The 27,251-nt window shown below is 42.1% G+C and overlaps 2 protein-coding genes across 5 annotated transcripts in view; one reads left to right on the top strand and one right to left on the bottom strand.

Annotated features, from left to right (window-relative positions):
• Nucleotides 1-1,445: 1,445 nt before the first annotated feature.
• On the bottom strand, nt 1,446-5,240 carry HINT1 (histidine triad nucleotide binding protein 1). The gene is made up of 3 exons (XM_074166051.1): nt 5,093-5,240; nt 2,545-2,649; nt 1,446-1,787 (listed from the first exon to the last, which is right to left on the bottom strand). The coding sequence occupies exons 1-3, from the start codon at nt 5,201-5,203 to the stop codon at nt 1,623-1,625; spliced, it is 381 nt and encodes a 126-aa protein (XP_074022152.1). The 5' UTR covers nt 5,204-5,240; the 3' UTR covers nt 1,446-1,622.
• An 8,059-nt stretch (nt 5,241-13,299) lies between these two features.
• Nucleotides 13,300-27,251, top strand: part of LYRM7 (LYR motif containing 7) — a 34,516-nt gene continuing 20,564 nt past the window's right edge. For 2 of the 4 annotated variants that reach the window (XR_012463700.1, XR_012463701.1), the window contains exons 1-5: nt 13,313-13,344; nt 16,362-16,434; nt 17,090-17,160; nt 19,108-19,189; nt 26,553-26,655. Coding sequence is in view for 2 of the 4 variants with exons in the window: in XM_074165878.1 (XP_074021979.1) it covers nt 13,327-13,344; nt 16,362-16,434; nt 17,090-17,160; nt 19,108-19,189; nt 26,553-26,629 (321 nt within the window). In the remaining 2 variants the exon portion in view is untranslated. Of the gene's footprint in view, nt 13,345-16,361; nt 16,435-17,089; nt 17,161-19,107; nt 19,190-26,552; nt 27,176-27,251 lie in introns of those variants that run through there. The other 2 variants (XM_074165878.1, XM_074165880.1) reach the window with 2 other exon arrangements.

Here is a 27,251-nt window from a genome sequence, read left to right as displayed (position 1 = left end):
CTCCAGCAGGTCAGCCCCTAATCTGTATTGGTGCATGTGGTTATTCCTCCCCAGGTGCAGCACTCCACACTTGGCTTTGTTGAACTTCATTAGGTTTCTCTATACCCAACTCCCCAGCCCATCCAGGTCTCTCTGTATGGTGGCACAGCCTTCTAGTGTGTCAGCCACCCCTCCCAGTTTTGTATCATCAGCAAACTTGCTGAGGGTACATTCCATCCCCTCGTCCAGGTCACTGATGGATATATTGAAGAGGACTGGACCCAGGACTGACCCCTGGGGAACACTGCTTGTTACAGACCTCCAACTAGATTCTGTGCCGCTAATCACAGCCCTTTGAGCTCTGTCATTCAGCCAGTTTTCAATCCACCTCACTATCCATTCTCCTAATCTACACTTCCTAAGCTTACCTATGAGGAAGCTGCGTGAGACAGTGTCGAAAGCCTTGCTGAAGTCAAGGTAGACAACAGCCACCGCCACCCCCTCATCCAGCCATGCCATCATAGAAGGCTATCAGGTTAGTCAGACATGATTTCCCCTTGGGGAAACCAAGCTGACTGCTTCTGATACTACTTCCTTCTCTTCCACATGCTTTGAGATGACTCCCAGAACAAGCTGTTCCACCATCTTCCCAGGTGAGGCTGCCTGGCCTGTGGTTTCCTGAGTCTTCCTTCTTCTTGCCCATTTTGAAGACTGGAGCGATGCTGGCTTTCCTCCAGCCCCCAAGCACCTCACCTGCACTCCAGGACCTTTCAAAGATGATGGAGAATGGCCCAGCAATGATTCCTGCCAGCTACCTCAGCACTTGCGGGTGCATCCCATCAGGACCCGTGGACTTGCAGATATCCAGTTTACTTAAATTAAGTCCACCCAATAAAATCAGGAATCTAAATGCTGCGTATGGGCTAAGATGGAAAGCCGTGAGCATCTTACAAGACCCCACAGATACAGTTCAGTATTTTCAAGTCCTCAACTCCATCAAAATCATGACATAGAAGTAAATGCTATGGAACTATCACAGATGCCATTAAGACTATTGCTTTAGCCCTTCTCATCAGAAAGATGGGACCTTAAAAAGCAGCCATTGACACGATGGTTCCAACAGGAGCTGTAGGTTTCCAAAAAATTGCAGCATGCTGACATAGGCCTTGCATGGTATGTTTGGAATTTCACATACAACGCCTTTTAAAAAAGTTTTAGCAGCTGCCTACACTGGCTTTATGAATACTTGCATACCACATTCAGAAAGCTTAGAAGTTTTGAGCCCAAAAGACATGAAAGATTGATAAGCAGTTGCACCTTCAGGTTTCAAATGTCTCAGCAAATCACTATCTACAGAAGGTTGTTAACAGCAGACTGAAACATGCTCCATACTTAACACTCTGGAGAACACCATTTTAACTCGCAGAATTGTATCCATCAGTAAGGCACGCCAGACAGAGACAATTCATTCCCACATGCTAAATCTTTATTGTGTGTACGTTATTCAGAGCATTTATTACCCTTTATAGAGACACATTCAGAAATAACCCCAACATTAACAGTGGCTACATTGATGAGGAGCATATTAAATCTATTTGACGGTAATCTGTATGCATGCAGTTAACTCTTGTGGTGGAAAAATCTTAGCCAGGAGGCCAGCCCAACTGACGACCGCCCAGAACATGGAGATGTACATGATACACAGACTGCCCACCCTCAGGCCCTTCATTCACAACCATCCGGTATCCATTGGTCAGGCCCAGGTTAGCAGCGCACTTCTTGCCAACAATCATTAAATGTCCAAGAAGCTGGAGGAGAAAAAAAGAAAAACAAAACCAAAAACAAACAAACGGAAAACACACAAAAAGGGGAGAGGGCAGGAAGGGAAGGAATGAGAGCAGAGAACCATTCAGATAAGCTAGTCAGCTAATTCTTGGAAATTCAGCCACTGCTCTTCAAATTGTTGTCTGCTTGCAATTGACACTTTCCAATAAAAGCTATAAAGACTGACTATGCATAATATGGGGGGAAAAAAGGAGCTAAAGATTTTTTTCAAGTTAGACAATAACAGAATATGCAAGTGTCATAGAAGCTAAATTTATCTCATGGTTAAAGACCCTGTTACTTCATCAGACAATATTCTGGTGGAAAAGAAACTTTCTTTTATCATGTAAAGGTTTAAAAAAATCTTTGAACTTATCTTTATAGTTACAAATGAAATATTCAGCACTTTTTAGTTAACTTTGACCTGCGAAAAACCTCAAGCCCATATTAGAATAAGTACTACTGCCTGTAAACCATGAAAACAGACATTAAGACTGTACTCCGAAATAACAACGCATTTTGCATTGCAAAAACATACCCAGAGATACATTTTCCTTTATATCACTACTTTTACTGGAAAATCCCAACTCCATTCCAATTCTAAGCTAGAGGAAAAGGATTATAGTATCGGAAAACTACTCTGCCACTTTGAAATGTCAAGAGGAAAAGAAGGAGAGTTGAGTAAATCATGAAGTAATTAGAGGTACAGTTTGGCATACAGAAAGCTTCTAGAGTACTTACAGATTCATCAGAATCTTCTGCTTCAGACAACCTGACAATTGGCTTCTTAGGAATCACTAGGAAATGTGTTGGAGCTTGGGGTGAAATATCGTGGAACGCAAGGCACTGGAGGAAGAGCAAACAGTTAAAATATAATTTGCTTTAGAGAAAGGCAATTGTTTAAGTAAATCAATATGCCCCATCTATTTGAGCAGATTATCAGATACCGCAAACATAAGCAGAGGTGTTGATTTTTCTTAAGTGATACATTATTCAAAGTCCTCTAATTTCTATGCACAAAACACTTACTTACCAAGATCTGCTGGTATATAAAAAAAATCATTATTCCGTGTTAAGCACTATTTGAAAGCTATAGTCTTTTCTGCAAGTTAATATGCAATTAGGTTCATGTTTTATTATTTCAGCATATGCCTAACAACTAACAGAGCTGATGGCATGCATACCTATAAAAAGTACGCTTATGTTTATTATGCTTTTTAACACCCTTTTTAATAAAACAAATGTCAAATAGTTGCTAATCATCTTCCAGTTATGTCTGAATATTGCCTTCATCAAAGATAATTAGGCAATTTCAAAGAACCTGAAATTATGTGATTGAGGTCGTATTACATTTCTGTTCTCAATAACGCCACAGAGTCCATACCTATAAATAAATACCTTATAATACCAAGAGGAACTGTGGCCTTTGCCAAGTAAAGGTGGTGAAAAGTTCAACCTTTACTTACATTAACAATGCTTTAACTTGTATACCTCCAATCTGACCTATTTTAAACTACCTTTAAGAAGATAATGTCCAGTTTTAAACCTCTGATGAACTGCTTGTTTCTCCCAAACAGAGAAGGGTGGTAAGCAAAAAATGGATGAATAAAACTAATTTGCATCTTAATTAAATAGATCTTGAGTTGATAATTTTGGAAGCAGTTTTTCTATTCTATGTGGTCCACACAGCGGCAGAATGCAAATGACCAAACTAAGCCAAAGAATTTAATGAACAGAAGACCAATAGCAAATAATTTTTCAAGGTACAGAGAGCAGAAATAGTATCAAACAAAAGCACAATCATAAGTCCGTGAGTGCATGGTAAACAAACCTTCATTTCAGCAAGTTTAGATTCAACTAAAACAACAGTGATAATGCTTAATTCCACAGAGACTTTGTAATTTTTAGTATCTCCTCTTCTCTGCATGTTAATTAATATTAAAAGCTTTCCTTACATTTATCCTTGTAACATTTCCAGGCACCTCTAAAAAGACCTTCATAGAGTCAATGAAACGCATTAAACATCATCCCTTACAGTGAACTAAACTCTAAAAGCAGTTCTACATTTCTGCGTACTTTAAGGTTAAAAACCAACTAAAACACTGCAGATAATTGCCCTTCCAAAAAATATTTTGCACTAATGGCAATCAGAGAGGATATATTCTCAAGTCCTCATCAAAGTCAATGGCCTGGTTCTCAATCAAGCATAGTGCTCAATTTACACTGATGCAGCCATTACAGCTGAGCAAAAACCTCATGCAGCTTTGACCCAGGGAAAGGATGCACACCCTCACATGAACACAGAACACTAACATAAGCATGATTTTCAGAAAGTAGTGAAAATTTCCATTTTCCATTCTTGAGTACATGGCAGCTGCAACATTTCCGTATCTATCAAACATTGTTCCATACTATGCATAATGTTTAAGCACACAAATCACGCAAAAAGCATCTTTAGTGAGCCTGTATTCTACACTGCTGATAACCCCTTATTTCAAAGGCAAAACCTTTGTTAATGTTCAGTATTTAAATTTAAAAGGAAAAAAAAGGGGACTTTACTGCATACTAGTCTGCATTTTTTCATAAGCTATTTCACTTAGCTCCCAGCACACCGTAGTGCACCAGCACCACTGAATGCTACCAGTCCCTACTCACCCCTGAAATGGACTTTTGCAGCCTACAAGATAACCCGTTCCCGATTTTCGTGAAGAGCAGAAAAAGCTGTAGTTCTCTATAATTCTCTACTTTAATCCCTCTCAGAGGTTCGTAACCAAAGCCTGGCAGGCACAGCCGCATAATCTCCATAATGCTACTGAAAGGCACATCAAGCCCTGCACTTCTGACACGCAAAAAGCAGCTAGTTTCAGTGCACTGTTTAGACACATACGTCCGGAATCCGCAAGGGTGGTCGATCTAAGGTTTCACGACTACCCTCCTACACCAGCTGTGAGAACCCCGTCCCATGGCCGTAAAGCCTGCACGGCCTGTAATGCTGTAAGCCTGCGACACGCCGAATGCCAGCGGCCGCCACCGGCTGCGTTGGGGCCAGAGGCCTACCGACACACACAGACCGGTGACACAGGAAGCTGCGGCCGAGCAGCGCCTACAGCCCTGCACCCGCCAGGCCGAGCCGGCCGCGCACCGAGGGAGCCCGATGCTTTCGGGACGTTGCACGAGGGCGCCAGGAGCCCCCGTCCGGACCGCCCTCTTTGCCGCGCTCCCAAGCACCTCAGCGGCACCCCCCGACCCAGACGGCTGCGAGAGGGGGGCGGCCGCGCACCGCCCGCACCTGATCATCCTCATAAATGATATTGGCGGGGATCTCCTTGCGGATGATCTTCCCGAAGATGGTGTCGCCTCCGGGACGGGCGGCCTGCGCCTTGCTGATCTCGTCAGCCATGGCAGCCGCTCCCGCTCGGCGCCCGCCGCCCCGTCGCCGCTCCGGAGGCCACGCCTCCCGCGGCGCTCATTGGGTCGACGGATCACGGCCCACAGTGTGCATCTCGCGATTGGTAGTTTCGCCTGTCTTTTTCGCTAGTACCCGCCCACTCTGCTGTCCCGCCCTCGCTGAGCCGGAGTGATGGGCCTCAGGCGGGCGCGGAGGGATCCCAGTTGGGGAGGGGAGGAATGTGGTGATGGGGCCTCCGGTGCGGGGGCGCCGCGGAGGAATCGATGCTGTTATGACTATGGAGAGGTTGTTGCACCCAGAAATATTCTTTATTTCCCCATCACATCCAGCGCAAATATCTGTGTGACTTCTTGGGACTGTGTCCTGCAGCCAAAAGACAGCTTCTGGCAAGGCTGCTCTTGGGGTTTTAGCATACAAGTTTGCAGGAGAAGCACAACCTGCTGTGAATCTTCACCTGGAGGCCCTGCGGTCTTGGCGCAAGTTGCCAAGATGAAAGCTGCATGGCCCCTGGCACCGACCACAAGGCGAATGGACCACACCAGCATTTGAAGGCCTTTTGGGCCCACAGGGTCCCATCAAGATAGGCCTGGGCTGAGGTGGGTAGGCGCCTTTTACGGACATCAGCACTCCTCCCAAAGCTTGGAGGGTGAAGCCATAAAATACACAGGGTTTAGTTTGACGTGTTGGGCCTTGCTAGCATCGGGATGGCAGAGGGGAAATCACAGGAAGCTTAATGTGGTAGTCCTTCTACACACAAGTGTAGGTGGTTAGGGTCTGGCGACCGGAAGATATCGCGTTGTACGGAAAGAGAGGGCCCCTCCTCCGTAAGCGGACGGAAGTGACGTCGCAGACCCAGGCTATATAATGCCACGCCTCCTATCAATAAACGCCATTTGCCGTCCACCATATTGGTGTCAGCGTGCTGATGGACCGAGCGGCCTGGGGTTGGTCGCCGTGCCGTTCCTGAACCAGGTCGCCACGCCTGCAACAGGCAACAAGTGGTGCCGAAACCCGGGAATCGTCGCCTGGATTCGGGTGAACGGCGGCCGGAGCGGCTGGACCAGCCCGGCGGGGAAGGTCGCGGGGGGACGCTCCCGGACCAGGACCAACAAGGAGGATGGAAACCCTTGTGAAGGTCGTATCCCAATTACATAAGCAGTGGGGAATTGATTGTAAGCCCAAGGATTTTACTCTCGCCGTTGCGAGGCTTTTATATCTTGGGGTCATTAATGAGCCGGTGGATATATTCCACCCAGAAGTGTGGGATGAAGGCACTAAAGCACTAGCTGAGGAGACGATGTCTTCGGGTAGTGGGAAATATCTTAAATCATGGGGGAGAGTCGTGCAAGCTCTGCAGAAAGCCACGCAAGAGCAGGGGACCTGGAGGGCGGCAAGGGACTGTTTGTCGGTCACCCCGAGGTCGGGAGCCGGGGCAGCCGCGCGGACTCTGCACCCCCCAGAGGACGGCGATCCCGCTGAACCTGCAAACTTGTGGGAAGGCGATGCGCCCCCACAGTCCCCGAGTCCCGTCCCGCTCACGGAGGGACAAAATCAAACAAAATCCTTCTGGGGCAAATTAGCCGAGGAAGCCAGGGGTGCCGCGGTGAAATCAGAGTCTGAGGACGTGTGGGCGAGACAACCGCCCTACGCGCCCCAGCACGGCGCCGAACAACAAAGCTGGGGGCGGGGTGAGGATGCCCCCGGCGGGAACAGGCGGGAAGCGCCAAATTCAATAAGCGCGCGCAAACAGGAGGGGGAGGAGAACGAGAAGAAGAGCGGCGAGGGCGGCCGCGGAGAAGAGGGGGGCGTGAACGAGGGGCGGAGAGCCAATCAGAGCGACCGTCTAAAACAACGCCCTTATAGGGCGAACACCCTGCCGAGTGGAGGGCGGGGCGAGCTGAGAGGGACGGAACGGCCCGCCCGCAAGGGAAGTGGGCGGGGCCAGAGCCCAACAAAAAGGCACTGGAAGTCGGAAGTGATCGGTCAGTCGAGTTCCGACTCCGAGTCAGGCACTTCCTGGGACGAGTGGCTCGCAATCGATTCAAGCTCAGAGGAGGAGGACATAAGGGCGAACAGACACGAAAGCCGAAATATCCCCATTCCCAATGAAGAGGAACCGCGAAGGGGAAAAACTCCCCTCACGGATTGGAGAAAAATAAAGATCGCATGTGCTGATTGGGCCCCATCGGCTGCACTAGCATTCCCGGTCCGAGTGACGGATGGGGGACAAAGAGTCCACTCCCCTATAAATCCTAAAGATATACAAGCAATTGTTAAAGCAATCGCAGACAAAGGGCGTAATTCTGCCATGGTTTCCACCCTCATAGATGGGGTTTTCGGGGGGGACGATATGCTCCCGTTTGACATAAAACAAACTTGCAGACTGATCTTTGACGGGGCAGGGATGATTGTTTTTAAACAAGAATGGGAGGACAACTGCACGAAACAACTAGCCCGAGTAACCAGGGCAGACCATCCACTACACGGCTCCAGCCTACAGAGGCTAATGGGTACAGACCCAACAATGATTACCCCCCACGCCCAAGCTCAGGGCTTGCGGGCCCATGAAGTTATGACAACTACTCGTGCGGCCAGAGAAGCTATTCGTGTAGCCTTTAGAGTTGTTGCCAAGCCATCACCATGGTCCACAATAAAGCAAAATGAAAGTGAGAGCTTTACACAATTTGTAGATCGCCTCCAGGCAGCGGTCGATTCCTCGACCCTGCCCGTGGAAGCAAAAGGCCCGGTTGTCGCAGACTGCCTACGTCAGCAGTGCAATTCGAAAACCAAAGAAATCTTACGATCTCTGCCAGCAGGGTCAAGCATCGCGGACATGATTAAGCATGTCACGAATGAAGAGCATCTAGCCCCGATTCAAGTGGCTGTTAGCACTGCAATAGCCAATGTGATGGCATGTTTTCAATATGGCCAGGCAGGCCACATGGCGGCAAACTGCCCTCGGTTGGGGGACCCGTCAACAGCGTTCCCCCCATGCCAGAATCGATCTAGAGGACCGTGTTGGGCTTGTGGAAAGAAAGGACGTTTCGTTAAGGGATGCAGAAAAGCACCACTGTGGTCTAGTGGAGTCAACCCCAGAGGTCTCAAAGCCTCCGAGGTGTGGCAGACAGATTTTACACTCTGTCAGCTACTGAAACCTCGAGCATGGCTAGCAGTAACCGTAGACACATACAGCGGGATGATCGTAGCTACACAACACCTTAAAACCGACTCCAAAGCAACCATCCAACATTGGCTGACAGCCATGGCGTGGCTCGGTGTCCCTAATCAGATCAAAACGGACAACGGTCCGAAATTTGTATCTAAATCAGTCCAAGCATTTGCTCTGAAATGGGGTATTACTCTAATACACGGCATCCCGTATAATAGCACGGGACAGACCATAGTCGAACGAGCAAACCAAACTCTGAGGTGTTAGCAAAAACAGAAGGCTTTACCAACACTGTTCCCTCAGGAGACCAGGCGCGCTTGCTAGCGACTGCCTTATTAGCATTAAACCAGTTCCCCAGGGGAGAGGAGAGGAATAGCCCAGCCCAAAAACACTGGGCCACTCGAGTGCTAGAAGAAGGCCCGTCGGTCATAGTTAGAAATGAGCTGGGAGACTGGGAACAAGGGTGGAAATTAGTTCTGACAGGGCGAGGGTACGCCGCGGTCAGAAAAGACGGCAGAATCAAATGGTGTCCACTTAAGTCTATTAAACCGGACCTTCAGAATAAAACTAACGAAAACTGTGAGTTTCTGTTCACAGGACCGAATCATCGGACACCCCTGTAACCCGTATACCCCAGTGGCGAGAGAAGTCGACAAACCAGCAAGCGTCCAGTCTAAGCCTGGGAGTCCCTGCACACTAAACAGGCTCGTGTCGTTTGTCACAAGCCGGCTAGAAAAGGTTAACGTTACGTTGGTAGAACACCAACAGCTGCTTTGAGAATGTGTTTACTCTGTTTACTCCCAGTTATCCCTAGTTACCTCAGGTTACACCCCATTATTACCAGTTACCCCCAAGTTTCTACTTGTTTATGATACCTCATGTTTTATTTAAGTTTACGATGTATGTTTTCTAAGATTGTTATATGGAGTTAAAACAATAAAAGTTTTTGGGAATACTGTACTTTGGCGTGCATAGGGAGGGGGGAAATGTAGGTGGTTAGGGTCTGGCGACCGGAAGATATCGCGTTGTACGGAAAGAGAGGGCCCCTCCTCCGTAAGCGGACGGAAGTGACGTCGCAGACCCAGGCTATATAATGCCATGCCTCCTACCAATAAACGCCATTTGCCGTCCACCATATTGGTGTCAGCGTGCTGATGGACCGAGCGGCCTGGGGTTGGTCGCCGTGCCGTTCCTGAACCAGGTCGCCACGCCTGCAACAGGCAACAACAAGCCATTTCCTAACCTTAGAATGGACCAATCAATATGACCAATATATCAATAATTCACTGAGGGCAACACAATATTACACAGCTCCATATCTAGTCATAAATGCTTTTTTGTTTTCATATATATGATGAGAAATGAAAAAGCAGGAAAACCAAACCAACCAAACAAAAAAACCCTAAAAGTGTGACAACAAAGCTTTATTTTCTAAACTTCATGGTTAAAATAGATTGGATCTGATTTCCCTCAAGCTTTGCCTAGAAAGATTTTAATACAGACTTATATGTTTGCCTCATGACAAAAGTCTCGCAGGGAAGGTAATTCTGGAGGGAGGGACGGAGGGAGGGACTAAAAACCGTTAAGTGGTTTAAATCTAAAATGGTTCCACATGCGATTACCCAAACTTGTTATAAAAGGAGCAGAATTTGTCATACATATCTGGTAGCAACTCTGAAATTATGTATCTTGAGACAGTCTAAACAAAGCTCTGACAAAGCACATTAAACACTGGGATGATATTCTGTGTCTCACTTGATGATGCTGTATTATGATATTTTGACATGTATATGTCCTACGAGTAGTATTAAAATATGACGGCTAAAACAAGGATGGAATTGGCGCTTCAGGAGCAAATTTATTTGCTTTCTATTGTTGTCTAACCACGGTTATTAACCAAAAATATGAATAATTTTATTCCCCCATTTTCTTAGGAATTAAACATATTTTGTGAAAGAAGAGTTAATATTACTAGCTAAACAGACTAAAGAAGAGTTTAATATACATATACTTATTCAGGATCCATTTGTACGTAGTGTATTTAAGTAGTTCCATGGGCCGCTGTGGAGTCAGTCTAGAAAGCATATTTCTATTTTAAGAGAAAATATAAAGAGACAATTTAAGATGTTTCTCTGAAAATGCAAAAGCGTTTTTTTCATATAATTGGTTTCAACATATATTTTTGTCTCACCTTGTTAATGGCATATTTTATATTATTTTGAATATAACAAGGCCTTTTCAAAGTATTTAAGGCATTCATTCACAGCTGCAATAATTATTCCTGCAAATAGATCTATGAACATAGACTATTTCTCCAGCTTAACAGATGAAGCTTCTTTATGAAGTACATAGTGCAAAATAAATGCATTTAGGAAATTTGAAATATTAAAAATATTTAGTAGTAGTTTAGTATGCCTACCCTTCGATTAGTTTTGAATATGATTGCAATTAAACAATGAAATAGACTATATATTGAAGCTAGAGGTCTAGTGAAGCAGTAAAGCTGATTACAATTAAAATCCATATGCTACCTGTAGCTAATGCTGGATGATGTGTTATTGAAGTATAAGTTTGCGGTTTTTATGTTTTCTAGAGAATGGCAATTTACTTTTAAAGTACCAGGCACAGCCCTGGGGTGGCCGGACTGAGGCTGGGCTGGTCAATCAGGCTGTGGGCCAGGGAAAGTAGGGCTGTGGGGAGCTTGATGCAAGCAGCCAAAAAGGTGACCTGGCTAGTAAAGGGAAAATGATGAATCAGAAGAAAATGTCTTTTGAAAAACACCAGCAGAGAAAATGCTTGTCAGCATAGGAGCTGTGGGCTTGGGAACCAGAAGCATCCTTGAAAAGTGCAGCTGGCCTTTTTTAAGTACAGCTGGGTACCTAAAAACAGTACCTGACATACCATCAATAAGCACAGAAACAAGGAAATCTAACAGCAACTTTTTGTCTGAAAAGGTGAAAAATAGTCTGGGAAAGAAGAAAACACCCTGAAAAAGTAAGAATTTGTAACTGCTGTTGCGTGTTCTAACTGCAAGAACAGTTGGCAAAACAGCTTGGCAGAATAAAAATAGATCGTAAGAAGAGCAAGCATCATCATTGTTACCTGAAACAAAAACTCTCAAAAACAGAAGCAGTTTAGAGAGGAGATACTGCTTTATTTGACGTCAGATGCTTGATGGGAATCCACAAATCTAGCATACCTTACCAGCAACATTCATCCATTATTTATACAAAAAATTTCTCATAACTCTGCCTATCTAATACATAATTCTACCTAGGCTTACATATGCATTAGGATGATCGAATAGCCTTTTTGCACATGCGTATTAAATTTTGCAGCACTGGCAAAACACCTCTGTGCAGGCATGAGTTCTTCAGTGGTTGTTTGGGTAGGGATACCCTTCCTCATTATCCTTTTAAGGTTTTGAGTCAGCTCAGGACAGTAAAAGTTTACTGTAAGTTTGCCAGCTTCTTAAGGATGATAAGGATGTTCCTTGAAGTACCACAGCTCTGTCCTAATTGCTATAGGAGTACATGTTTTGACATATGAGAGAACCTTGAAGTGATTAACTACTTCTTATCCCATCCTTATCACTATCAGCTGGGTGACTAACCATTTTCTCACACAGTAAGAAGGTTAATAGGAAGTAAACAACATTTTAGTTAGCATATGGTGATAAACAAAGCAGAGGCCTCTTTGGTAACAACATAATCTATTGGCTGTCCCAGGTAGAAGACAGAAATTAACAGCACCCGTTAGCTGCTGACAGTGGTGGTGTCCTATGCCTTCTTATGTCTCTACGATATAAAAATTACTGCATTTTTTCCCAAAATGGAGCCTCTCTCTCTGAAAGCATGCCATGCTGCACGGAATCCTCCCTTCCTAAATAGGCTCAATTCTCTGCAGAATTTTTCTGAGACCTTGGACTCGCACTGGGGATACACAGCTGGCTTCAGACTCTGTGAAGCAGATCATCTTTGAAGTGAGACTGTGTTATTTCATGGTCTACCCCCAGGACCACCATTGGGGTTGGCTTGGTCTGTCCTCCCGTCTCTGAGATGGCCGTGTCCCTCTCTGGGATTGATGTGTCATAGAATTGTCTAGGTTGGAAAGGAGCTTTAAGAGCATCGAGTCCAAAAATCAACCTAACACTGCCAAAACCACCACTTGGTTAGCTTGTCCCTAAGCACCATGTCTACCCATCTTTTAAATACCTCTAGGGGTGGCAATTCCACCACTTCTGTGAGCAGCCTGTTCCCGTGCTTGACAACCCTTTTGGTGAAGTGTCCTCCGCTCTTGGATGGTTTGGCCCCTTCTGCAATCTAACTCACTTGATACTGGTGTTATATATCCATATAAGTTATCTGTCATAATATATCTGCTGTCTCATTGTTGGTAAGTTGCTTCACTAACGGTAAGCTTGCAGTAGCCTGCAGTAATAAATCCCAACTTGTTGCTGTTACGGGCTGTTGCTATAGCACTGATTGTTGTTATACAACTGATTGCTGCTGTTATTGATTGCTGCTAGTAATTTATAATAGCTTGGGATAGTTAAATATTTGCTTTATTAATCACAGGTACACTTGCTAGTGGTGATTTTTGTGGTAGTACGCTTGCTAGTGGTGATTATTTTGTGGCAAACTGCAACAAGGTAGAGCAATTTCGAGGACGAAGCCTCCACGTCCACGTGTATTACAGAACCCCGCGGACCCACGGTCGCGTTACCCGTACAACCGCCGGCCGGGTCGCCCTTTCGGCCATGGCGGGGCTGGAAACTGGAAGCAGGCGGGAAGGGCCCGGCGGGCGGCGGCGAGCGACCCCGGTCTGGCGGAGGAGCAAAGGACGCCCGGAACAGCGGAGCCGGGGAAGGCGCAAAACGTCTAAACGTCACTTCCGCTTCCGCAACTTCCCCGGTCCCCCCGACCGGAAAAGGAAGGTGGTCGCTATGGCGAGCCGCGGGCAGGTAAGGGTGCAGCGCATGCGCGACTGGGAAGCGGCGGGGAGAGGGTGCCAGCGGCCGCCGCCCGCACCCGAGGAGGCTTCTCGGCCTCTCTCGGCGAGACACCAGCCTGGCCGCGTTTCCTGAGGCTGGCGGCGGGGTTAGGGGAATCGGGGTTCGCCTGCAGACGGGGCCGGTGGGGAAGGGACGGGGAGGGCCCGCCCTTGCCCCTTTGAGGCGTCGGCAGGGGAGGTTGCCGGTGCACCCCGTACCTCCGTCGCAGCCTTATAGCGGCTGCGGAGCTGATCCTGTCCTTCCCCGTTTGGCCCGCGCCCTGCACGCAGACGGCCTGCTGGCCTGCGTGGTCTACAGGGTGGCCCAGTGGTCGAGGGAGCAGGCTGCCGCCAGTGGGCCGTTGCGGCCATGCCGCATGTAGGGCTTCCGTCCTTCGTGCACTGCGCTGCCTCTCAAATTTGCGACTTTAGGTTTTAACTAGACACACATCATATGTTTAGGGGAGTTTTGCCTTGTATCTCATTGGACAATAGGAACTTTTATCCTAACAGTTACTGGCATTTATAGCATCAACAGGCAGAGGCTTTCAGGGCAAGAAGGACACAAAACTAGGTAACAGAAAGTAGGGTTTTGCGTGCAAATGCTGTCGCAGAAAAAGGAAACGAGATGACAACAAGAGAATGAATTGCAATGAGAAGACAAAAACTATTTAAACTTTTAATCTTTCCAGTATAGAGTACTTTTCTGGAGGTTAAGCCCCTGTTCCAGAAGTGTTCTAAAGCCTAGTATCAGGGGTACTAATATACTGAGGTATTAGGGGAGTTCTGTGTTTCATTAGGTGACTTAGAGCTCAAAGGAGTCAGTGCATTAATGTATTTTGCTTCAAAGTCATCTAATATAACTACTCTGTGGTTGGTGTGGTGAAGAACTTTCCAGGATAGGTTTGCATAAATAGGCTAATAACAGAGGAGGATGCATGAAAATTGTTGATCAAAGAGTTTCAGAATAACCATAAAACACTTCTTCAGGTTTCACCATAGATGTCTTTGACTCAAAACCATTTATAATATTAACTTTACTATTTGCAGTGATGTTGAAAATATAGGGTAGAAGTATTTCAGGATGTTCTGTCCAAATAATTTAGTCAAATCTCTGAAAAGAACAAGAAGTTTATTTGCTGGCTTTTAATTCTGTCAGTTCACTTTCCACAGATTCAGCCATCTAGAGAATGCTGCAATTAAAGGCAACATGGTTGTGTTCAGTTTCTAATTATTAAGGATACAGAAGCTGAAAGAGCAGAGTCCATGTTCTCTTTTATATGTCTCTGCTGAGATTGATTTAACTGATTGTCAAGTCATATACTAACTCTTGTAAAAGTGACAAATTTTTTACTTTAACATTCATGAGACCGTTACGCAATTCAGAATGCACTAGATTGTCCTCTTTCCAGAAAGATCTGTTATGCAGTAGCATATAATCAACAGGATGCTGAATCATAAATTACAGTAGAAATTATGACACGGCCTTATCTGCATGGTGAAGCAAGATTTTAATTTGTTCATATTTGTAAGTTCTCCCTTAATAGCACTAAAGCTGTGGTAGTACTATATTTATGAACTGAACTGGAAAGTTGTCTCTGCTTACTGTTTTATGTCTTCTTCCTAAAACCTGTCTTTTTGTGTGCATACACTTCTGGATGAATTATCTCAAGGTGTAGCTAGCTGAGCAGAGGGTGAGAACTTAGCTTGAAAATCTAAAAATGTGTTCACATCTGTTGGAAGTAATAGCTTTCAGAGATGCTCGCCTTCTCTTTCTCTGTGTTTGTCATACTTGAATCAGAGGCACACTCTTTCCAGGGCCTGCCAGGATGTTTTTATTGGCCTTTTAGGGGACAGTCTTGTTTGCATCTCCAGCTGACAGATACAGAGCATTCTGATAAAGAATACAGCCAGTTACACCCCTGTGTTTCCTCTACATTCTAAAAAAAAAAAAAAAAAAAAACAAAACAAAACTGGAATATAAATTGTGAAGAAAACAATTTAAGGTTATGATGAAGGGTACTTTATCATAATTGTGGAATTGTGCCTTCTAGGCATGCCAAAACACAGTAGGAAGTACTAGAAATAACTTCAAAAGGTATGTCGTTATCAAGATACTTTTTTTTTTTGTGCTTGTAGAAGGTTCTGGTTAATCTCCGACAAACACTAGAAAAGTCTGATAAGGACTTCAGGATTTCTGTAATTTGTTTCAGTCTGTATGAATAAACAGCCCAAACCACATGACTCAACTGTTATTCTTAGGGGTTTTGCTTTACGTACATGCTGAGAGGTGTGATCTCTACATTGTAAATCCTAATTTTTTTGAGTATTTGCTTTTACTGAAATTTTTATTTGCCGATCTGGCAGTTATACTTAGGAAAGGACTTTGCAATGTGTTTGTTTTGCCACATCAACTGTAGAAGATTATGCCCAGGTATTATACAGAGACATGAAAAATAATTGTTGAACTAGTTAATAAGCAGTTTGAGATACTTACAAAATTCACTTTTCTCCGATTGGCTTGTAAGCATAAGAATACTTTAGCCGTATATATTTCTGTCTTTTTTTTGTAATCGGAGAATATCCAGTGATGTACCCTTTATAGCCATTCAAGTGACTTGAGTTATTCTGATTTTATTGGGTTTATTTGATATTGTCACAAATATGTTTGTGTCAATGTATTTTCAGGATTATGCTCCCATCATGCTAAATGATTATTCTGGAGTCTATTGCTAGTACCCTGTAGCATCTTAGGTTAGTTTGAAGCATCTAGAACTGTCTAGGTTTTGGATTTCCTCGCATTTGCTTTGGGTGCAAGTTACTTGATCAGGAAGCGGTAAAGCATCTTAGATACTGATTCCATACCAAAATCTGTACTAATGGAAAGAACATGAAAGATCAACCAGAACAGTCTTAGTTGCAACATGTTCATTTTAACTAAGAATCCTGCTAGCAAACAAGCTAATTCTTTCAATGTTGTATTGACAGGTTTTGAAGCTTTTTAAATTATTACACAGAACCCGGCAAGAAGTTTTTAAAAATGATGCCAGAGCCCTTGAAGGTGAGATGCTTTTTTTGTGTGGTGGATGCTTACCAGTCTCTCTGTGAAACTTTATTCTCTGAATACACAGAAAGAGAATTTTTAACATAATGTTCTTTTAAATTATTCCCTTCACATTTTATAAGCAATCATTGGGGAAACCTGTGTGTCTATAACCAGACATTCTTTAATGTGAAACAAAAACCTGGTTGTTAGACTCAAGCATTGAAGCCATATTTCATAAGGAAAACATCTCTTTTAGAACCTTGGTGATCTTCCTTGCTGCTTTTTTTTTTTTTTTAATCTTCCCCTGTTCAGTCCAGCCAAAGCATGTTAAACTGTGCAAAGCGTTTGAGTTGATTCTCTTGTAAGTATGGTTGCTGCTCAGAAGATAAATGCTGCTTTTTTTAGTAAAACAACTTTTAGTAGTGATGCCTGTATGTTAGTTATTTTTAAAGCTCAGAATGCTAGATAGGCAGTCATATTTTATTCCTATACCAGTCAACTTAAACTATGACTTCATCTGAATTCCATGGAAATCGTATGTTAAAATGCTTCAGGTAGAGCACACCAGGAATGTGCTATAAAGGACTTAGGACTTTGAGCTTTGAGGCAATGACACAGACAAGATCAGTTTTTTTATTCACACTTTACTTTTGTTGTGTACTTATTTTAGCTGCAAGACAAAAGATAAATGAAGAATTCAAAAATAACCAAGATGAGACATCTGAAGAGAAGATAAATGAGGTACTTCCTGTGTTCATTGGTTTTTTCCACTTTGCATAAGAATAGTTAAAAAGGAGCTTTTTACTTAAACGATCTCTAAACCAACGTCAGTACTTATTGGGACATTGTGGGAGCCAGGTGAATTGGAAAGGCTTTTACATGGATCTTTGTTTATAAATATATTGCTACTTCCATTGGTATTAATAGTATATTAAAGAATTTTGCACATATTTTCTCCTTATGTATTTTTGTATCTCCTGGTAGTTCAATATGCTTATTTTGAGCTTATAATAAAATTATGGAAAAAAAAATATATTCTATGTTGCTGTTTTCCTGTACATATTTTATATACTTTCCTCGTAATATCTATCTAAGCTGTGGTCACTTAAGTTTACCTGGTCTTTCTTGTATAGACAAGCACAGAAAGATGCAGACAATCTAGATCATCTGCTTAGTTAGTGGCAGTTAAAGGACTAGAATATTCTTCACTTTACAAGTAACGTTTCCTCAGTTGTTACCTTAATGCTTTATACTGAGTCATTTTTATAAAACTTACTGAAATGAAACTTTTAGATATTTTTAGTTCTTAACTTCCATACAGAATGAATAATTTAGTCCTTGTCTTTCAGCCTTTTAACAGAGTGTATTTACATTGTCATTGGGCACTAGTTGGAAGAAATATATGCATAATGAGTAGACTCGGATATAGAGAAACTAAATCAAATTACTTGTTCAGGACTCCCATTCTCAAAGGACTTGTGAGAATTTGGGCACTTGCTTGTGTAGATGTAGGGATGCTAGTGTTGTGCTTTGGACAGCAGCTAAAAAATTAATATTAACCAACCAAATGTGTATTACTTTGCCAGAATAGAAAACTGCATGTCTTCTAATAAGACACCAAATAGTTATGGAGTGACCTAAGGAGGTCGGAGTAACCATCTGCAGCATTAGAATGTGAGATGTGGCAGCTGAATCTACTGCAGCATTTTAGCTCAGACCAGAAGTACACTTCTGAAGTTACCTTGGTTGTCTCCACTTGCTGTGATTTGGCTTGTTTTGTGAAGGAGTCTCAGAGCAAATGGTAGAATTCCATTAACATGAATCTGAAGTGGAAGGTGTGCTTCAGGAGCATGCAGCCTAGCTGCTAATAGGCATTCATTCGGGAGAACTGGAGGATACCCAGTCCAAACCCTTAAAAGGGAAAGGGGGACAGAGAAATTCAGTGGAATGTCAAGTCTTGAACTCTTAACAAAAATCCCCTTCTGTTGGTACGTGCTACTTCCTAGAGTAAACATGTCTCCTGAAGCGTCTCACTTGTGCAATTTCATTTATTTCTGACACAGGTGTCATGTAAACAAGTATGAAGCTTCTCTTAATTGCTCAGCAAAACTAGCTAAGATGCTTCTACTTTTCCTTTTAATGAGGGAAGGAATTGTAGGCCTTTTGTCAAATATTAATGCCTCTGCTAATCTTTAGGTAGTGCCTTGTTCCTGTACTGCTTTTCTGTGAAACCTCAGTATTCTTAATTTTTGTCATGTTTTGCCCGTATTTTTGATCCTTATTTCAAGAGCAGAAGTGTTAAAGAACCAGATTGCCCTTTCACTAGGAATAGTCAAATGTTATTGAGGCATTCACCAATGACTTTGATCATTTGAACTAGTTACTTGTTTTCACAGTTGCATTCTACCTTATTCAATTGCAGTTTTAATTGGGTATACAGATTTTATAGCTGAGCAAGAGTTTCCTTCCTCTCGTGCTGTATGTTAAGGTAGATTATATATCATCCTGTAAGTTACTACAGGATCCCCAAAGGAAAAGAGATGTACGGATAGTGCATAACTAATTGAATAATAGAACTGACTGGCTTTATTATTTGAATAGCTGTCTAGTATGGAAAATACTTCAGGAATAACTATATATAATTTAACTTACCCTCTGGTGTTGTTTGGGTTTTTTTCATTTTACTAGCTTCTAAAAATGGCTTCAGATGTTGAAGTGATTCTCAGAACTTCTGTTATTCAGGCAGTTCACACTGATTCCGACAAAATATGTGAGTAAAACTGCATGCTAAAAAGATGTTTAAAAATGTTGTAGTTCACTAAATATAAAACTTGAAAACTAAGTAAGGGGATAGGGAGGGCAGAAGTCTGTTTATCTGTCATTTCTCAGCCTAAGCTCTTAATTTATGCTCATTGTCACTACCTAGGCAGGTGGAAATTTCGGAGGTACAGTGTTTCTACACAAATATTGTGGAATATGGAGGCTGATAGAAAAGAGACAGTAACTTCATTTAATGTCCTTACTGAGAGAAAGATGTTATAACTTGCTACCTTAAGTATTAAGAGTGACAACAATTAGTTAGCAAGTCAGCATACATGTACTGGGTAGTCAGTCAGCATATGTCTAAAGGTAGTAGCTATGGTATCTGTAGGTGCTCGCACTACCAAATAGGTAGAAGCTGCCTGAGGGGAGTTAGCAGGTGCAGTATTATGCTGTCCATAGAACAGGTTTTTCTTTGAGGATTAAGGTTCTTTTCTAAAACCTCATTCTGACAATTTATGTTTCAGGTTATGCCTTGGAAGATTTGTGACACAATAATAGCCTTGATGCAAAGCCTATCAAATTTTGAAATTTTGGTTCCTAGTATAGAAGTTCTTTTATCTTGCAGTCAAACACTAGAAGTAGTAGATTCAGCATACAACTGCGTCCTAGAGAATAGGAGAAATCTTCAGCTGTGTACATTGTTTCCTTTCACTTTTGCTTGGTGGTGTCTGTGAAGCTGTGTAGCTGTTTTTCAGTGTTAGACTTGCTAAAGCATTTAACTTTAGAATGGTCATTATGATCAAGGCCAGAGTTAGGTCTACGCCATTGTTGAGTCTTTCACAGTGATCCTAGGCGGATGACAGTAGAAGAGTAGGAATAGAGCAAGTGAACTTTCACATCTTCAGCTGCTTACTCCTGGCAGCACTTACTGAGCCAGGGATGGTTTCTGTTTTAGTTAACCTCAGTGGGTTTCTGTCTCATTAATTTGTTCCTGTTAATCTATGCAAATTTATTCCATCAAAGAACCTTTGATGAAGAATTTACTCTGGTTTTTATGAAGAAACACTTGCTGTAATTTTGAATCTGGTCCTGTTCTTCAAAATCATAAGTGTTTAAGCCCTGTATTACCCCCTTTCTGTTCTGTTTTGTTTTGTTTTTTTTATCCCTATGGAACAGCCTCTCTGTGAAACAACAGATGAATGCCTGTGATCACAGAATCATGGAATTGTCAGAGTTGGAAGGGACCTCTAGAGATCATCTAGTCGAACTCCCCTGCTAAAGCAGGATTTCCTAGAGCACATTACATGGGACTGCGTCAAGGCGTGTCATTCTGTGATCATTCTGTTGCTATTCATTGCACCCTTTTCAATACTGTTATATCTCTCTTAAGGTAAAAGAATCAGAATGGTTTGGGTTGGAAGGGACCTTAAAGATCATCTAATCCCAACCCCACTGCCATGGGCACACCATCCAGTAGACCAGGTTGCTCAAAGACCCATCCAGCCTGGCCTTGAACGCTTCCAGGGATGGGACATCCACAACTTTTCTGGGCAACCTGTTCAGGGTCTCACCAGGCTTACAGTAAAGAATTTCTTCCTAATATCTAATCTAAATCTATCCTCTTCCAGTCTGAAGCGATTGCCCCTCATTCTATCACTACATTCCCTCATAAAGAGTCCCTCCCCATCTCTCCTATGTGACCCCTTTAGATACTGGAAGGCTGCTAGAAGGTCTCCACAGAGTCTTCACTTCTCCATGCTGAACAGTCCCAACTCTCTCAGCCTGCCTTCACAGGAGAGGTGCTCTAGCCCTCTGATCATCTTTGTAGTCCTCCTCTGGACTTGCTCCAACAGGTCCACGTCCTCCTTATGTTAGGCTCAGAGCTGGATGCAGTACCCCAAGTGGGGTATCATGACAGCAGAAGAGAAGGGAGAATCACCTCCCTTGACCTGCTGGCCACACTTCTTTCGACACAGCTCAGGATATGGTTGGCCGCCTGGGCTGCTAAGATGATTAACAGCTCTCTATCAGAGCTGAGCACAGTCATCAAGCTATGGGCAAACCAGGCATTTATAAACACAGTGATGGCACAGTGTGTTCTCTTTTATTCTCAATCAGTTTCCTAGTCATCCCTAATTCTGAATTTTATTTTTGGCTCCTGTGTGTACATATATTTATTTATTTTTACAAAATTATCTTGTATTCATTAAACTCATATGAATGCTCTTAGTCAGCTTTGAACCTATCACTTTCTTTTTGTGAAGTTAGTATTTTTTTGACCTGTGTGCATTATATGTCTCTACATGTAATTTTGTGTGTTATTTTACTGTCTTAAGCTTGTCCTGCAATTCTTCACAGTAAGCCGTTTTTTTAACTTATTCAGGATGGTGGTGTTAAAACCCATTCTTTTCCAGTTACTTACAAATATGCTGAACAGGACACGTGCGCACGAAAATGCCTGTAGAACTCCAGTTTGAACATTAGGATACCTGTTCATTTATTGTTCACTTCTACAGTTTAACCAGTGACTTATCCATGCAAGATCTTCAGTCAGAATAAGGCTGTTGTTTTCTTAAAAGCGCTAGTTGAGGGACTTTTGGGAATCCAAGCATGTTGTGGCAGCATCACAAGAGCTGTTCAGAGAACTCCAGCAGGGACTGCAAGGCAGAACTTCCCTTGCAAAAGCCACATGAATTTGTGTTCAAATACTAATTTATATTCTAGTGCTGTGTTGAGTGTGTAGGGATGAGGTTAGGACAGCCAGAGCCCACCTGGAGTTGATCTTGGCAAGTAACGTGAAGGATGGCAAGCTTCTACAGGTATATCAGCAGCAGAAGGAAGAGGAGGAAAATGTGGGCCCACAGCTGAAGAGGGCAGGAAACCTGGTAACAAAGGACACAGAAGAGATTGAGGTGTTTGGTACCTTCTTCACCACTGTCTTTACTGCTAAGGTTTGCCTTCAGGAATTGTAGGCCTCAGACCGTTGGGAATGTCTGAAGCAGGGATGAATAACTTTTGGTAGAGGAAGAAAAAGCTAGAGAACATTTAAACAGATGGGACATACACAAATCCATGGGATCTGATGTGATGCACCCATAGGTGGTGAGGGAGCTGGCTGATACCATTGTGAAGCCACTCTCCATCTTATCTTTGAAAAGTCATGGTGATAGGGGAGTTGCCTGAGGACTGGAAGACAGCAAATGTCATTCCTTTTGTCAAGAAGGGCAAGAGGGAGGATCTGGGAAACTGGTCAGCCTCGCCTTGATCCCTGGGAAGGTGGTTGAACCAATCCTGGAAGCTGTTTCTAAATGTTCTAAGAACAGAATGGGTACTGGGAGTAATCACCAAGGATTTATGAAGGGGAGATCTTCTCTGACCAGTCTGATACTCTTTGACAGTGAAATGACTTGACCCAGCAGACATGGGGAGAGTAGTGGTGATAGTCTACTTTGACTGTATCAGAGCTTTAATGCCATCTCCTTTAAAATCTCTGTAAACAAAAATTGATAGAATTGTCCCCACCTAATTCTACAGACTTCTTAGAGAAATGGTGGCGATGAGTTTTGTGAAAGAGGGAGGTCTTCCCAAGTCTAGTACAGGCCAGAAAGACTTTGTCCCACGGCAAAAAAATCTGGAGTGCGTCTGTCCACAGGTTGCATTTGACCTGCTTATAAAAACAGGATGTGATTGTGCAGTCTCTTGGCCGTTCTTTTTTTTTTTTTTTTTTTTTTCCTTCCTTCCCCTGTATCTGCTTTGGTCTGAGCTCTCTGTTTTATGTGTTTGGAATATATATTGAAGTGAGAAATATTTAGTCTTGGTAATGTAGTGAATCATCAATTAAAAGATCAGAAATTTTTAGAAAAGAAACCTAGAGCATCATAATAGAAGTTCACAGAATAAGAATGGACAGTATAAAAACATGCATAGAATGGATAGATGTTTTTACTTGTCCTAGTATAATTAAAATATAAAGAGCATTCAGTGAAGTTGGAATTTATTACTAAAAATACAAAAAAGCAGAAGATCAAACTTGATACTTAGCTTGATACTATAGTGAAGGAGTAAAAGCAAATCTCCTTACAAAAGGAATATATACCTTTATACCATGGCAATGTATACAGTACATTGCCATGTAACAGAGCTTTATTCCTAAGTGCTGCTCTTTGAGCAGGTTTCTAGTGTGTTTGCATCCTTCCTAAGAATCCAGCTTTGATTAGTCAGCACTCTGAACGGGGCAATTTTGATATAATTCTTATTATATTGTTAATGCCATTGGTAGCACAGAGTATGCGACTAGAAAATTTCTGAAACCAGAAACTTGGAAATTTTAGGGAGTTGAGGTAATTTTCACCATATTTTGATAGTAGTTCATGCTGAATAGCATGATCAGTGCACTGTGTGAAACTGTACCTATGAAGGGGTGGTGTTTCCACCGCTGCTCCACTCTGTTACCTATCTCACTCTACTATTTCCATCCTTTCTTGTTTGTAAAGAAAAGTTGTCTGAGATTAAAAAGAGCAAAAACGTCAGAAGTGGGACTTCAGCTTCCAGTTGAATCTATTCCTAAATGGTGATGTGGTGTAACCCCAGACAGCAACTGAGCCTCACACAGCAGCTTGCTCACTCCCCACCCAGCAGGGTCAGGGAGAGAATTGGAAGGGTAAAAGTGAGAAAACTCATGGGTTGAGTTAAAGCAGTTTAATAGGTAAAGAAAAAGCCATGCATTCAAGCAGAGCAAAACAAGGAATTTATTTGCTACTTCCCATTGGTAGGCAGGTGTTTAGAGCCATCTCCAGGAAGGTAGGGCTCCATCATGCCTAACAGTTACTTGGGAAGACAAACCACCATCAGTGTAAACGTCCCCCTTCCTCCTTCTTATCCCAGCTTTTATTACTGACCATGGCATGAAATAGTTCTTTGGTCAGTTGGGGTCAGCTGTCCCAGCTCTGTCCCTCCAAATGTCTTGTGCATGTATGATGAAAATATCAAGTGCATCTTCTCACTTTCCTATGCTTTCTGGCACCTGGGAACCAGTTTCTGGCAGGAGGTTGGTTGTAGGAACGGCCTGCGTAGGTATACAAGTCTGCTTAGGTAGCATATTGAACAGGTATTCAATTCCAGTACAGCTTTGCTGAAGGAAGTGTTAGCAGAATAAAATCAACCTGTTTGATCCTTAAACTTTATGCTCTATTATAACTTTTTTAGTGCCAATAGAATTGCAGTTAGCTCCCTCCTTGCTTTTATGGTATCTTGTATTAAATGAGAGGCTTGGGACAGATTCATTAACACACACACAAACAACAGGGGAAGTGCAGTCCTAAGGCCACTGCTTGAGTTGCTATTTGTTGGCAAATACCAAGTGACCCCAGTTGAAAAGTTTACGTTACATAGTGCTTCTTCTAGTGCTACATGGTTTTTTTAGAAACTTCGTAGGTGAAGGTTTACTTTGCTGTAATATAAAGTATATTGGCTTATTTGGGAAAAAAAAAAAAAAGGCAAGTGTTGTAAAATACTTACATTTGGGCTTACATTTTAAATACTTACATTTTTAATTAGTACAGTGTCCTTGCTTCATCCCAAACCATGGCGCCGCCCCTCTGCCCCCAATTAAAAAAAGAAGACTGAAGTGATCAATTACTATGTTGTATGCAAGAAGAACAGGAAGAAAAGCTAGGTAAAGTTCTTTTCAGAAACCTACTGCTGCAGCTGGTTTCCTTATGTGAGTTACCATCAGAATCTTTTGACTCTCTTTGAATTATAGCTGACAATATACAATTTAGCTACACCTGGTGTTTGGGGTATTTTTGCAATCCTGTGTCTCTAAAATAACTATTTAATAACTGAAAGGAAAAACCAAAGACTTGTCTTAGACAGTGAGAACAAATATTGTGAGGGGAAAATTTTCCCTAATCAAATGAAATTATTCTGTGCTGTCATAAAAGCAGTGCACAGCACAGTGTTATTTAAAGAATTTCTTAAGAAAGAATTTGAGAAGCAGTGGCTTATAGTCATGTTGGGGCTCACTGGTAAATCTGTAAATAAAGAAACTAGGCAGAGGTTTTCTTACTAAACAGATGACAATTTCAATTAGAAGCTTGTAAGTCATATTAGACAATTTTTCTGGGTTTTTTTGGAATGTTTCAGTCTGAGTTACGTTAGTAGTATGCAAGTGTCTCAGTTCTATTAATTTCACCTTAACTTCAGATTAAGTTGATACAAGTAGAGCTTACATTTTATTAATATGCCACACATGCAGTATGTTCTGATGATTTTGATTTGGTGTGTTGGCAGTGTGTGTCTAAAACTTAGCTTTGAAAAGGAAGGTTAAAAAATTCTTCTTTCAATCTTTATTTGTTTGGACTTTTGCTTTTCGATACTTTATGTCCAATTCTGTTTTTCTTTGGTGTTTCTGTTTCAGCTATCTATTCCAAGTGTGTAGATCAACATGTTTTGTCATAAATTTACTCACAAGTATTTTATCCAAGAGAAATGCAATGGAAATTTTACTTAAAGCTCTTAGAAACTTATTAAATGCATCAGTATTCGTATACAGTTGCAAAAGGAACATACCTTCAAGGCAATCAGTTTTCTTTCTTATAAGCGATATCAGTGCACTTTGGACAGAATGTTACTCATTACACACACATGCACACATGGTTTAACAGGTTTACTGTTTTGCAGCTGTCCGACCTAGTCAAAGTACAGCATTATGATTGCAGGTGTTTGCTACTGGAGCAAATCCGACATGACACAGCTCCTTCCCTTCATAAAGAAAGGACAAGCTGATTTCTAAAGGACTAGATGGCAAGAACTCAGTCAGGAAGAGGTTAAAATTATATATAATTAGAGAAACGCACTGCACTTCTGTGACGAAATAGTGACCATAATTTTCATTTGATGCTTTCTTCTCCTGCTGGCCTTTAAAACAAGTGGGACAAGATGAATATTACAGATCAGATTACAGGATGCTGGGGGAGAGGGCTAAGTCAAATTTAGTATTAATTTTTGGAACCGTTGAAGTAAGTGTAATCTGACTCAGGCATGATAAAATTGCCATTCTCTCGCTTGCGAAAAGTTACTGCAACACTTTACCATTTTTTTATGGATTCTTAAAGCTGTTAAAATATTTTCAGTGCTTTTGAAAGGAAAAAGGAGAAGCCAATATTTTGACCATCAAACAGTAAAAATCTTAATATAATTTTGTCTTGGGTATATACCATGATTCTGCTTATACAAATTCTCATTTTAGTAACCTGATTATTTTTGTAGTAACCTGATTTTTTTGGTTGTAAATTTAAAAACAATTTTAGAATTTTAAATAGTATTTTCGATAAAATTATATCCTTATAGGGTTTTTTTTTCTATTACAGTGCTCGTACCCAGGAAAGATCTGCTACAAGACAACACTCCTTACTTCGATAAACCAACAAAAAAGCATGAATCCTGAGGAAAATATGCCCCTCTCCCCAGAAGGTTAATATCCTGTCATGATATTTCTGAAAACCGATAGTGGATACCTATCTTAAAGTTAAATTTTAAAAACAGTTAAATATTCTTACCAGGAAAACAGAGACTGAAACCAAGTCACCGATTTTATTGTGTGCTGAGATACCATCATGCACTTCCTTTGTGGAAGATACCAATACTTCCATGGAAACATAAGACACAGTTCTCTTAAAAATACACCGCTGTTACTTCAGACAGGAATGTTTTAATTATGACAGTTGTAAGACAGAGATTGTTTCCTAGAGTTTTTCAAAACTAAATACAAAATAAATGCAGATCTTAATCCTGGTAATATTTATAAGTTTATTGTGAATCATATGCTGCTTTGAAGTAATGAAAAACTGTCTTGTGGCACTTAGCATTGAATTTATGCTTTGCACCAAAAATGTGGTTTCTGAGACTGTCATTGATTGTACACTAATATACTATGATGTTTGAGAGCATTCTTAATGTCTATCTGAATAAATTATTCAGGTTTTAGGGATGGGAGAGTGTGTGTAGTGTTTTTCTTCTCCCCCACACCTTTGAGCAAGAATGGCAGGGTTTGAGTTTTAGATAGATGA

Source organism: Numenius arquata, chromosome Z (genome assembly GCF_964106895.1).
Source record: "Numenius arquata chromosome Z, bNumArq3.hap1.1, whole genome shotgun sequence".
Classification (NCBI taxonomy): Eukaryota; Metazoa; Chordata; class Aves; order Charadriiformes; family Scolopacidae; genus Numenius; species Numenius arquata.
The sequence above is the reverse complement of the archived record's forward strand: the minus strand, read 5'-3'. Positions and strand labels throughout refer to the sequence as shown.

Coding starts and splice junctions, on each gene's coding strand:
- HINT1 (XM_074166051.1), bottom strand. CDS start 5,203: ATGGCTGACGAGATCAGCAAGGCGCAGGCCGCCCGTCCCGGAGGCGAC. Junction 2,650..5,092: donor TCATTTATGAGGATGATCAG/GTGCGGGCGGTG, acceptor CTCTTCCTCCAG/TGCCTTGCGTTCCACGATAT. Junction 1,788..2,544: donor CAGAAGATTCTGATGAATCT/GTAAGTACTCTA, acceptor TTTCTCCTCCAG/CTTCTTGGACATTTAATGAT.